Source organism: Natrix helvetica, assembly GCF_964273705.1.
Source record: "Natrix helvetica genome assembly, chromosome: 9".
NCBI lineage: Eukaryota > Metazoa > Chordata > Lepidosauria > Squamata > Natricidae > Natrix > Natrix helvetica.
The window spans coordinates 22,429,546-22,441,911 of record NC_138560.1 but is presented as its reverse complement, the minus strand read 5'-3'; the positions used below and the strand labels follow the sequence as shown (position 1 = coordinate 22,441,911).

Below are 12,366 nucleotides of genomic sequence, written 5' to 3'. Positions count from 1 at the left end.
ATTTTTAATATTTTGATTGTTACCGTGTTTCCCTGAAAATAAGACAGGGTCTTATTTTCTTTTGACACCCCCCCCCCCCAAAAAATAAGCACAGCCTTATTTTTAGAGAGGTCTTATTATTTATGAGGTGTGTGGTCACCTCATGGCCACTGCTGTGTTGCAATATTTTTGGGGAGGGCTTATTTTAGCTCATGCGTTCAAAATCCCAATTGGGCTTGTTATCCAGGGAGGTCTTATTTTCAGGAAAACAGGGTATATGTTTTTTTTAATTTTGAGCCACCTGGAGTTATTGACTGAGATGGGTGGCTATAGAAATTGAAGGAAGGAAGGAAGGAAGGAAGGAAGGAAGGAAGGAAGGAAGGAAGGAAGGAAGGAAGGAAGGTAGGAAGGCCATCCCTTACTGCATACCAGACACAGGATAATTGATCCCAATCATTTGGACAGTTTTAGGGCAAAAAATAAAGCTCATGGAATAGGTAGGGTAGTGATTCAGATGTTCATGGTTTTATTGCATGCTGGTTTTGTAGACTCTTGGGAATCCATATGGAGTTGTAGGCATGCAAATTATAAAATAAAATCTGGCACTAGCCTGGAAATTACAGCACCTTTGCTTTTGCTGTACAATAATTGTCCTCCCCCCTTTTTTCCTGATCTTTAGGGGCCTCCAGGACCTCGTGGTCCAGAAGGAAATGCTGGAATTAAAGGTGCAAAGGTGAGCATCTGCATGTGGAAAGGTATCGTTTCCTATGGTTGGGGAAATAGTTGGAAAGAGCTGTGGTGGTGCAGTGGTTAGAATGCAGTATTGCAGGCTAACTCTGCCGACTGCCAGCAGTTCAATTCTCACCATCTCAAAGTTGATTCAGCCTTCCATCCTTCCAAGGTCAGTAAAATGAGGGCCCAGATTGTTGGGGGCAAGAGGCTGCTTCTATAAACCGCTTAGAGAGGGCTGTAAAGAGCACCGTGAAGCAGTATAGAAGTCTAAGTACTATTGCTATCTAGGAACATCTATGTAAGTGCTTAACCCATCTTTATGTTCTCATTCTATATCTATATATCCTTGTGAAATGTATCTGACAAGAATAACACCATGAGCTTCTTTCCTTTGGCTCTCAGAGGAGAGAGAGAAATGTTATATTCTGGCATGCTCCCATGTATGAGGTTTAACACGACTTCCTTCTACTCTCTATGGGGGTGGGTTTCTATCTTTATCCAGCATATTTTCTTTGCGGCATTTTTAATTACATTGACCATATGAGCCACTGCATTACTGGCTTCCTCCTTATTGGCAACCATCGGGCGTGTGAAATCAGATGTTATTTTACAGGGTTCAAACCCTCTTCTGGGCATTGAACTCTCATGCACCATCAAAATTTAGATTAGTACAATAAAGCACATTAGCTTCAGGAGTTGCACAGGTCCTGATGCTCAGTGATGTTGCAGGAAGAAAGGTATAGTATATGTCAGAATGGGATGAATGGTCAGTTCAGTTCTTGGAGAGGGAAACCCATGTTAGGTTGGTTTTGAATCTGGCACTGAATGCTGGAGGAAGGGGCTGTTTCCCAGGGAGCTAAAAGACAAATCAGCCTTGAGTGCTTGGTTTGCAGACAGAGAAGGGACCCTCCTCTCTATAACCTTCACATGATTGATAGTTATGCAGAGTGTGCTTCAGTCTGGCAAGATTCTGTCTATGGGCAAACGGCAATAAAGAAGCTACTCTGAGCAATTAATCATGTTGTTTTTCATCCCATGTACCTGACAGTTAAGCCCCCACATACACAATTCTGGCTACCCATGTCTGATGATGTCCAATTAGGATAATACCAGTAGCATGGCGCTTCCTGTTTTTTTTCTTCATAAAGTTGTTTTTCCCTTTGAAATACATTCACAAACATACATTCTTACAGATACTATTAACATTTATCTATTATTAACATTATCACCATCTTCCTACAAATATAAAAGACATAGTTGGGGTCACTTTCTTGCCACCCCGTATCTTCATCTTATTTTGCAACAACCCTACTCCTTCCGTCTTCTCAACCTCCCTTCTCTGCCTTCTTCTTTCCTCCTCTCCTTCCTCTTTTCTTCTTCCCCTCTCTTTCCCCCACTCCTCCGCTCTTCTTCTCCTCCTTCTCTTCTCTCCTACTCTTACTTCCTCTCCCTTACGTCCTCTCCTTTACCCTTTCTTCCTTTCCCTCCTCATCCTCCCTCCTTTCCATTGTTGTCCTTGCTTATTTTCTTTCTCTGATGGGTTCTCGGGGTGGCATTCCAGCAATCCCAGCTTTATATGCATGATGCTTCCCGATGATCGACGTAACCATACAATTGAAAGTTTGCCATTCAGGTGTTTTTGGAGTCCACCGCATGGCCAGTAGCCAGCTGTGGGCTAATACGAGTTGTAATCCAGCTCCAACAGATGGCTACAGGTTGTCCATGCTTCTTTCACTGAGACATGTGACAATTAGCTTGGTATCATTTCAAGAGAAAAACTCTTTTTTTCCCCTTTGCTTTTTCATGCCTCTGGTTTTTTGTGGTTTTTTTTTTTAATCTCTGATGACAGAATGTAATAATACTGCAGTACATGATTACATCTTTTGTTTTCTGGTCACTGAATTTAAAATTGTTTTGCTTCATGTTGAGATCCCTTCTGACAGCTTGGCTGCCATGCTGCTAATAAAATCTAAATAAGAATCAATATGGAAGCTACGAGCTTCCCTGATTAATTATTTCTTCTCCGTTCCCCATATTTGTTACCATAAATAAGTGTCTCAAATCAGCTGCAGGTTTGTGAATATTCGGGGATACTTTGAGTAGGGAAGAGAGCCCTAATTGCACAGAATACAGCTATCAACTACAATTAGGATGCATGCTGATTCAAACTGCATTATTTTTATTTATTTTTAAATGGGGGAGGGGTTTGAAAAAGAATGCCTGTCTTATGAACCAATGTATTTTTAGCAGGAAACTAATTACAAAACCAAGCTGGAGGCATTAGTGTTTGGACTGGACTGAGCATGTCTGGGATCTGTGCAGAACACAGGAAGACTTCAACTTACAACCACAATTGGGGCCAGAATTTCTATTGCTAAGCAAGGCAGCTGTAAAATGAGGCACACCCGATTTTACAAATTTTTGCCACCGTTGTTAAGCAATTCATTACAGTTGTTAAATGACTCATACGGTTATTAAGGGAATATGGCTTTCCCCATTTTCAGAAACTATCTGGGAAGATGCCCTGTAGCAGTGATGGCTAACCTTTTTCCCAATCGTGCACCAAAAGTGGAGGGGAGGGGTCGTGTGCGCATGCGCGTGGAGAGCTGTGCACATAGAATTATGGGTGAGGGCATGCCTGTGCATGACCCCCCCCATGCACCCCCACCCCCACCTTGCTTTTGGCATGCAATGGACCTATTTTTTGCCCTCCCCAGGCTCCAGAGGCTTTCTAGGAGCCTGGAGAGGGAGAAAACAGCTCCCCCCCTCCCCGGAGGCCCTCTGGAGGCTTCAGAAGGCCTCCCTGAAGCCTCCGGAGGGTGAAAAACGGCCCTATGGGCAACCCGGAAGTTCGGGAATGGAACAGCAGCAACAGCTGTATGTGTGAGGGCTGGTTATAAATAACTTCTTTCAGTACCTTATAAATTCAACCTGTTGCTAAACAAATGATTGTAAGTCAATGAGGACCTGTAATTTTTTTTCCCAATCTAGGGCTCGTCAGGTGTTAAAGGTGCCATTGGTCTCCCTGGGCTTCCAGGTCTACCCATTCCTGGCCCACAAGTAAGTATCAAGAATCTTTCCCATTTTCATCTCAGACCCTAGAAATTTTAAACTGGCCACCATCCAGTCTTGTCCACTTTCTCTAGTCGTAGTAACTCCTTTTGAAATCTTCCAGTTCTTTTCCTGGACTCTATGTTTATCAGAGCCCAAGCATGTAAGAGGGACACAGTGGCTCAGTGGCTAAGGCGCTGAGCTTGTCAATTAGAAAGATCAGCAGTTCAGCGGTTCAAATCCCCTAGTGCCGTGTAATGGAGTGAGCTCCCATTACTTGTCCCAGCTTCTGCCAACCTAGCAGTTCGAAAGCACGTAAAAAATGTGAGTAGAAAAAATAGGGACCACCTTTGGTGGGAAGGTAACAGCATTCCGTGCACCTTCGGCGTTTAGTCATGCCGGCCATATGACCACAGAGACATCTTTGGGCAACCCTGGCTCTTGGGCTTTGAAATGGAGATTAGCACTGCCCCCTAGAGTCGGGAACAACTAGCACGCTTGTGCAAAGAGAACCTTTACCTTTAAGCATGTAAGCAGGAACAAGTTAGCAAGTGGATCATGAGTATCTAAAGAGGGGTGATGAGGTCCAATAAGACCACCAAGGTTTCCATCCTAGAAATTTGGCATCTGTGAACAGAGGAGGAGGGAAGAAAGGACTGTCTTTCCATTAAAAGCTTGGTGAATGGTTATAATGGTATGTGAGAATGGCCCTGGCAGACGAATGGAAGAGATGCTTCCTCAGTAATGATCAGACAAGAGAGAGAGGAGCCTACAGTCCCTCAGTGGTCAAGGAAAGATACTTAGGAAGGCACCACCCTCATGGATTGACCAGTTCAAACTCATGGCAGGAGAAATGTACTTTCAAACTTGCACAGTTCTGTTAATGCATCCTTATAATAAAGTAAAATAAATTTACCAGGTTGTATTTTCTGTAATCAGGAGGGCTGATTAGGGTAGAGTTTAAAAGGATCAGTTGTCCATGCAGGGGAGACAAATGAAAAAACAAAGAGGCAATGGTGGGATTCAAATAATTTAACAACCAGTTCTCTGCCCTAATGACCAGCTGGGTAGGCAGGGCTCAGTGTCATGTGACTGGGTGGGCATGGCCAACTCAACATCACTCAGGTCGATGGGCGCTTCGCCTTAGCTGTTACAATGTAATAAGGGTGAACCAGAGAGGCAGTTTCTGTAAGGAGGACAATAAAGATCAGGCTAGAAACAACACCAGAATGTTTCCTTCCTACCTTCCTTAAAGGATTAGCCCTGGAAAGAAAGAAAAAACAAAAGGAGATTTCTTCCAACAACCGGTTCTCCGAACTGCTTAATAAGTTAACAACCGGTTCTCCCGAATAGGTGTGAACCGGCTGAATCCCACCACTGCAAAGAGGGAAACTCGGAATCTAGGCTCCCTATCCTCCTAGTATCCTCCCTGCGGCCAATTCGCTCACACAGAGAGGGACTTCTCCTGGTGCCGTCCACTAGGCAATGCCAACGGGCGACACCAAGGAGTAGGGCCTTCTCTGTGATGGGCCCAACCCTCTGGAATGACCTCCCCCCCGACATTAGAACCACTACTGACCTCCGCTCCTTCCGGCAAAACTTGAAGACTCACCTGTTCCGATTAGCAGGCCTGGCATAATTACAACTGTCCCTCCTGGCAAATGTATTAACTGGTTATTTTAGGGGTATTGTTTTTAACTTATTGTGTGTGTTTTAGGGGTTCAAAATCCTATATTTATATATATTGCTTTGTACAGTTCTTTTAATTCCATTTTTAACCTCCTCCATTCTAACTGTACATATTCAATTTTATTGTATTTTGATATATTTGGCATGGACTGTACACCGCCCCGAGTCCCTTTTTGGGAGAGGGGGCGGTCTAGAAGCATGAATAATAAATAAATAAATAAGTATCCCATAATTGGCTGAGAGTGGCCAAAATGATGCTTCTGGAGCTGCCTCTCCAACAGTGTCTTATCCCCTCGCTCTGTTTCTTTGCAGGGTCCAGAAGGCCAACGGGGCCTCCCCGGAGTTCCTGGTTCCAATGGTTTAACGGTAGGTAAGCTGCGACGTGAGTTCCTTTGAGGGAAGATTTGTACAAAACTTCCAAGATCTCTTCCAGTTGTCTTCCTGCACACCCTTTTGAATTAAACGTCTCAAATCTCAAAGCACTAGCAAGAGATAATCCTTCTCCAAAACCCCGTTGGATTGCAGAATGGCATCAGGAAACACTTTTTCTTTGAAAGAGGTTGGCCGACTTGGAAAGCTTGAAGCTAGTGAGGCACCATCGCTCTGTCCCTTGCCAAACTCCACAGCGCTTTGGAGCAAGCTCTGAAACCAAAAGTACAGTATTTCTTGGAAAACAAAGAAAGAAAGAATCCATTTCCTGGAAAGTCACCAAATTCAGCCTTGACACAACCCATGTGTGAACCTTTGGTGCAAACTAGCGTGAACAGCTTTTTCCAGGCCATGAGGTACATGAATAGTGAGCCCAGGTCTACACTTCCAAAATTAGCAAGGTCAAAGACAGAGAGGAGCCAGGCGGGTTTAATTTTACATGAATGTAAATCAAATCCTGTTGGATTAATTTAGTATAGAGAGTTTTCCTCCACTTATGGGATAATTTTCTCCTCCTGCCTCATATGTCCCAAAGATGCTTTATCCAAAGACAATTGGACTCTCAAGAAAGTGTTGTGGTCTGCCAGTGGCCAGTGGAGCTGGCAGCAGAGTCGGACAGTGAGGAGGTTGGGGAGGAACATAGGCCAGTCCTGGGGGCTGAGGAAAGCTCAGAAGGGCTCTGGGTCAGAGACAGAGAGGGAGCTACACAGCAGTGAGGCAGAAGAACAGCTGGAGCCTGTTCCCAGTGTGCAGTTGCGCAGAGCTGCCAGAAGACAAGAACAACTAAGAAAGCAGGGTTGACTCAAAAGTAAAGCCACACCTTGGAGGTGATTGGCCCCTCCCATAGGGAACAAAAGAGGAATGAATGGGGAGTGGGCTTTTGCAGGAAACAATTCCTTCATTCAGTCCAGAAAGTTCTCTTTGTGAGAGACTCTGTGCCAAGTTTTGCTTTTCTCTGTATTTGGACACTAGTTATCTGGCACTGCTCCAAAGAAGATTAGGTGCGTGTGGATAAACATTCCTTTGAAAGACTCTTTGATAAGCCTTGTTGACTGTGAATGAAAGGAATTCACAGTCGTGTCAATAAAAGAGGTTTTGTTGGGACCAAGACTTTGCTTCTTGATTTCTAAGGAAGCCTGGGTCAGAACAGAAAGATCAGTTGCCTTTGGAAAAAGCACCCTTGGGGCAACCATGACCTGGATGACTGAGAATCTCCCTAGACATTCTTCTGCCTCATACGAGAATTGCAGCTTTCTAGCAACCTTTGGGGGGACTGTAGAGAGCCACCCCACACCTTGGGGATCTGGAGATGGGGCACTTGGGTTGCATATCCCTGGTGAAAATGTTGGATTTCCCCTGCAAAATAAGGCTGACGTAACCATGGTTAGACTAGCCGGGTGTCAGAGAAAAAAATCAAGTGGAACGCAACATGCCTCCTCATTTGCAAAGCATAGGCAATTGTTCGTGGTTATTGGAAAAATGCAGCTCAAATGTTCACCGCTGTTCTCATATAGCAAGCTGCGTTTCAAAGGCCAGCATACAACACTGGAAAACAAATTGGATTTGGGCCTTTTTTTATTATTTAATAACTTCAGAATGTGATCAACCACTGAGATAAAGAGATATTAATTATACATTCTCTCTCACAAGGGGAGACTTTTGACTCTTCCAATCCAAAAACCATTATGTGGAGCCTTCAGAGACCTGTTCTTTGGTTATTAAGTAATTCCAATTGATTTTTGCATGTATCTCGCCTGTGTTTTTTTAATGCAGCGATGCTGTTCAGGGGCTGGGTGGAATGGGGATCCGGAGGCACAGCTCTGCTGCAGCCAAGCTGGAGATGGGATTTGCTTTGCTTCTGTGAACTGCAAATGAAAATTGGAACCTGGCACGGGTATCTGCATGGGGCATCGCACTTTATTATATATATATATATATATATATATATATATATATATATATATATATATATAGATAGATAGATAGATAGATAGATAGATAGATAGATAGATAGATAGATAGATAGATAGACAGACAGACAGACAGACAGACAGACAGACAGACAGACAGACAGACAGACAGAATGGGATTGTACGGTCATGACTTGCCATACTAATTTTTGGCCACACCTCCAGATGCCCTTGTAACCCCCTGAGATGGTGATAATCCACCCAAGATGGGTTGTGCAATGGCCCACCAGCATGATCTCCTCTGCGGATAAAGAGAAGGGAAAAGGACAGGGAAAGGATAAATACGTTAAACCAGTGGTGAAATTCATTTTTTTTACTACCGGTTCTGTGGGCGTGGCTTGGTGGGCATGGCAGGAGAATGGTATTGCAAAATCCCTGTTCCCACCCCACTCCAGGGGAAGGATACTGCAAAATCCCCATTCACTCCCCACTCCAGGGGAAGGATACTGCAAAATCCCCATTCACTCCCCACTCCAGGGGAAGGATACTGCAAAATCTCCATTCCCTCCCCACTCCAGGGGAAGGATACTGCAAAATCTCCATTCCCTCCCCACTCCAGGGGAAGGATACTGCAAAATCCCCATTCACTCCCCACTCCAGGGGAAGGATACTGTAAAATCCCCATTCCCTCCCCACTCCAGGGGAAGGATACTGCAAAATCTCCATTCCTTCCCCACTCCAGGGGAAGGATACTGCAAAATCTTCATTCACTCCCCACTCCAGGGGAAGGATACTGCAAAATCCCCATTCCCTCCCCACTCCAGGGGAAGGATACTGCAAAATCCCCATTCCCTCCCCACTCCAGGGGAAGGATACTGCAAAATCCCCATTCCCTCCCCACTCCAGGGGAAGGATACTGCAAAATCCCCATTCACTCCCCACTCCAGGGGAAGGATACTGCAAAATCTTCATTCTCACCCCACTCCAGGGGAAGGATACTGCAAAATCCCCATTCCCTCCCCACTCCAGGGGAAGGATACTGCAAAATCCCCATTCACTCCCCACTCCAGGGGAAGGATACTGCAAAATCCCCATTCACTCCCCACTCCAGGGGAAGGATACTGCAAAATCTTCATTCCCACCCCACTCCAGGGGAAGGATACTGCAAAATCCCCATTCCATCCCCACTCCTAGGGGAAGGATACTGCAAAATCTTCATTCCCACCCCACTCTGGGGCCAGCCAGAGGTGGTATTTGCCAATTCTCCAAAATACTCAAAATTTCCACTATCGGTTCTCCAGAACCTGCCAGAACCTGCTGAATTTCACCCGTGCATTAAAACTATGTAAACATAATATCTCTAGACCATTGTTTTTCAACTTTGGCAACTGTAAGATATATATCCCAAAGGTGCTTTTTCAAGAGACTACTGGACTTTGCAGTTTTTTCCTTTGAGGCATTTCACTTCTCATCCCAGAAGGTTCTTAAGCTCTTGGATGAGAAGCGAAACGTCTTCAAGGGAAAAACGAAAAAGTCCAGTTGTCTCTGGAAAAGGACCTTTGGGACAAGCATGGCCAAGGTGACTGAGAATCTCCATAGATCTGTAAGATATGTGGACTTCAACTCCCAGAATTCCTCAGCCAGCCAGGGGAATTCTGGAAGTTGAAGTCCACATATCTGTAAGTTGCCAACGTTGAGATTTGGGAATACAAGTAAGGAAATCAACGAATGGCTATAAATATTTTCTAATGTAAATGGATGGTGTTGTTTAGAAATATGATAAGTGAAGCAAAACAAGTTTTAGACAATGAGGTAGGCTTGGAAATGGATATAAGTAGTCCTTGACTTATTACTAGTCAGTTATAAGTCATGACAGTTATGACAGACTAAAAATAGGTTCAAAATTCTGATGACTGTCCTTTATGACACATGATCACTTGACAACCAGAATACATTTGTGGCTATTTGTAGCATCCCATAGTCATGGGAACAAAATTTACTGGTAGTACAATACAATACAATAGCAGAGTTGGAAGGGACCTTGGAGGTCTTCTAGTCCAACCCCCTGCCTAGGCAAGAAACCCTATAACGTTTCAGACAAATGGCTATCCAACATCTTCTTAAAGACTTCCAGTGTTGGAGCATTCACAACTTCTGGAGGGAAGCAATTCCACTGGTGAATTGTTCTAACTGTCGGAGAAGTTTCTCCTCAGTTCTAAGTTGCTTCTCTCCTTGATTAGTTTCCACCCATTGCTTCTTGTTCTGCCCTCAGGTGCTTTGGAGAATAGTTTGACCCCCTCTTCTTTGTGGCAGCCCCTGAGATTTTGGAAGATTGCTGTCATGTCTCGCCTAGTTCTTCTTTCTATTAAACTAGACATACCCAGTTCCTGCAATATGTTTTAGCCTCCAGTCCCCTAATCATCTTTGTTGCTCTTCTCCACTCTTTCTAGAGTTTCCACATCTTTTTTACATTGTGGCAACCAAACCTGGATGCATTCCAAGTGTGGCCTTATCAAGGCCTTATAAAAGGGGATTAACACTTCACGTGATCTTGATTCTATCCCTCTGTTTATGCAGCCTAGAACTCTAATTGGTGTTTACTTGCAGTGTCCAGGAAAAAAATACACATGGCAGACAATGAGTTCACTTAACAGTCACGGTATCTCCTTTATGACTGAAAAAAAATGTAAAATTGGTTTGGTCACACGATGAACTGCTTAACAACAGTCACAAAATATGGCTATAATTCAAGTCTCAATTATAGTTGCAAGCCAAGGACTACTTCTATTTTCAATCTAGATGTTCTTTAAAAATAAATTAGCACTATTGGTACTTAGTGTTATTATCTTTGATATGGGTGACAAAATAAAAACATTTTAAAAATGCCTTCTGTGCAGAATCCCAGGGGATATTCATGAAACACTGACTTGTCTGAGGAAATCAAACCAAATTTCATAGACGTTGATTCAAAAAAGGAAAGCGTGAAAACAGCTTTTTGGTTTAAAGCCCTTGTTACAAAAAAATGGCTTGTTAGCAACGATTGGATCCAAAGTTTTAAAAGCCTGAAAATTTTGTAAAGGATGCATGATTCAGTCAACTTATTTTTAAAAGAAAGAGATCTGCTATACTAGCAGATATTGTTAGGTTGTGAGGGTTGGGGAGTGTAACATTTTGTATGAAAGTAACCAACAACGCAGATGTTTCTCCTTGCAAAAATCCTTTTGAGACATACTGTACTGTATAGGAACTAAGCTGAATGAAAAACAGAACAAGATTTTTCAGAATCCCTCGTCTCCCCCATCCCCAAAATGACACCTGTTAAAAATGTTTAGAGCAGGACAGACTTTTGCTCCAAAAAAATGACACCTCAATGTACCTCCTCTTCTTTTTCCAATCTAAGGAATTTTGTTTTGGTGAACAAATTGGGAAGGAATGCAATAAAGTTTGCAAATCCATTGATTCTCTTTCTGAGTCCATCTGAATCAGATTTGGATGCGGTGTCCTTTTCTTGGCTTGGCCTTAAACACCTGGATAAAAGAGTCACAGTGGCGCAGTGGTGAGAGTGTAGTACTGCAGGCTACTTCTACTGACTGCAATTGGCAGTTTGAATCTCACCAGCCTTCCATCCTTCTGAGGTGGGTAAAATGAGGACCCAGATTGTTGGGGGAAAGAGGCTGACTCTGTAAAACCACCTAGAGAGGGAGGTAAAAAGCACTGTGAAGAAGTATATAAGTCTAAGTGCTATTGCTATTTAAGATAATATTTTTCAACCTCAGCAACTTAAAGACATGTAATCTTCAACTCCCCAAATTCCCTGGTCAGTATAGTTGGCTGGGAAATTCTGGGAGTTGAAGTCCACACATTTTAAGGTTTGACCAGAGACAAGGACTTAAGGTATGGAAAAACTGGGAGGGATACCAAAATTGTTACCAAAACAGATTTCAGAGTAGTCCCAAAGGTGCTTCGTTTTTCCTTGGAGGTGTTTCACTTCTCATCCAAGAACTGAAGAAGCTTCTTGGATGGGAAACAAAACGTCTTCAAGGAAGAACAAAGTCCAGTTGCCTTTCGAAAAAGCACCTTTGGGACAACCATGACATGGATGACTGACAATCTCCACAGAGATTTCATAGTAGAATTATGATCTGGGATATATTTATGTTTGTTTGCTTGTTCGTTCATTGTAATGGTGGCATGATTTGGAGCAAAATCTCTTTGCGGTGAGCAAGGTTGAAATTGAGTCAGAACTAAAAGGGTTTGAAGATAATCTCTTAGTCTTTCTGCCATCTTCCTTTCTTTTCCCTCTTTCCCTTTTCTTCAATCTTCTAAGAGAGATGTCTGAAAGAGAGGCATCTTCTTGTCAGAAACTTGTAAGCCACATACTTGTAGAGACATTTTCAAGTGGGAGGGCTGGGAGTCTTCTAGGGCCCCCATTTCTCTGTGCCTGATGCAGAAGTTCCTCAGCCTAATTCCTAGTAACCCCAAACAGTTTGAGAATCAAACTCTTGATTTGGACCTGGCTGGACTTGAAATCTGGCCCAGGGAATGGTAAACCAGTACATTTTTGGCAGAACTGAGA

General features: G+C 43.4%; 1 protein-coding gene across 7 annotated transcripts in view; it reads left to right on the top strand.

Annotated features, from left to right (window-relative positions):
- COL16A1 (collagen type XVI alpha 1 chain) overlaps nt 1-12,366 on the top strand; it is a 289,804-nt gene that overhangs the window by 209,804 nt on the left and 67,634 nt on the right. For all 7 annotated transcript variants that reach the window (XM_081962316.1, XM_081962321.1, XM_081962318.1 and 4 more), the window contains 3 exons: nt 659-712; nt 3,703-3,771; nt 5,764-5,817. In XM_081962316.1, coding sequence (XP_081818442.1) covers nt 659-712; nt 3,703-3,771; nt 5,764-5,817 — 177 coding nt within the window. The remainder of the gene's footprint in view (nt 1-658; nt 713-3,702; nt 3,772-5,763; nt 5,818-12,366) is intronic.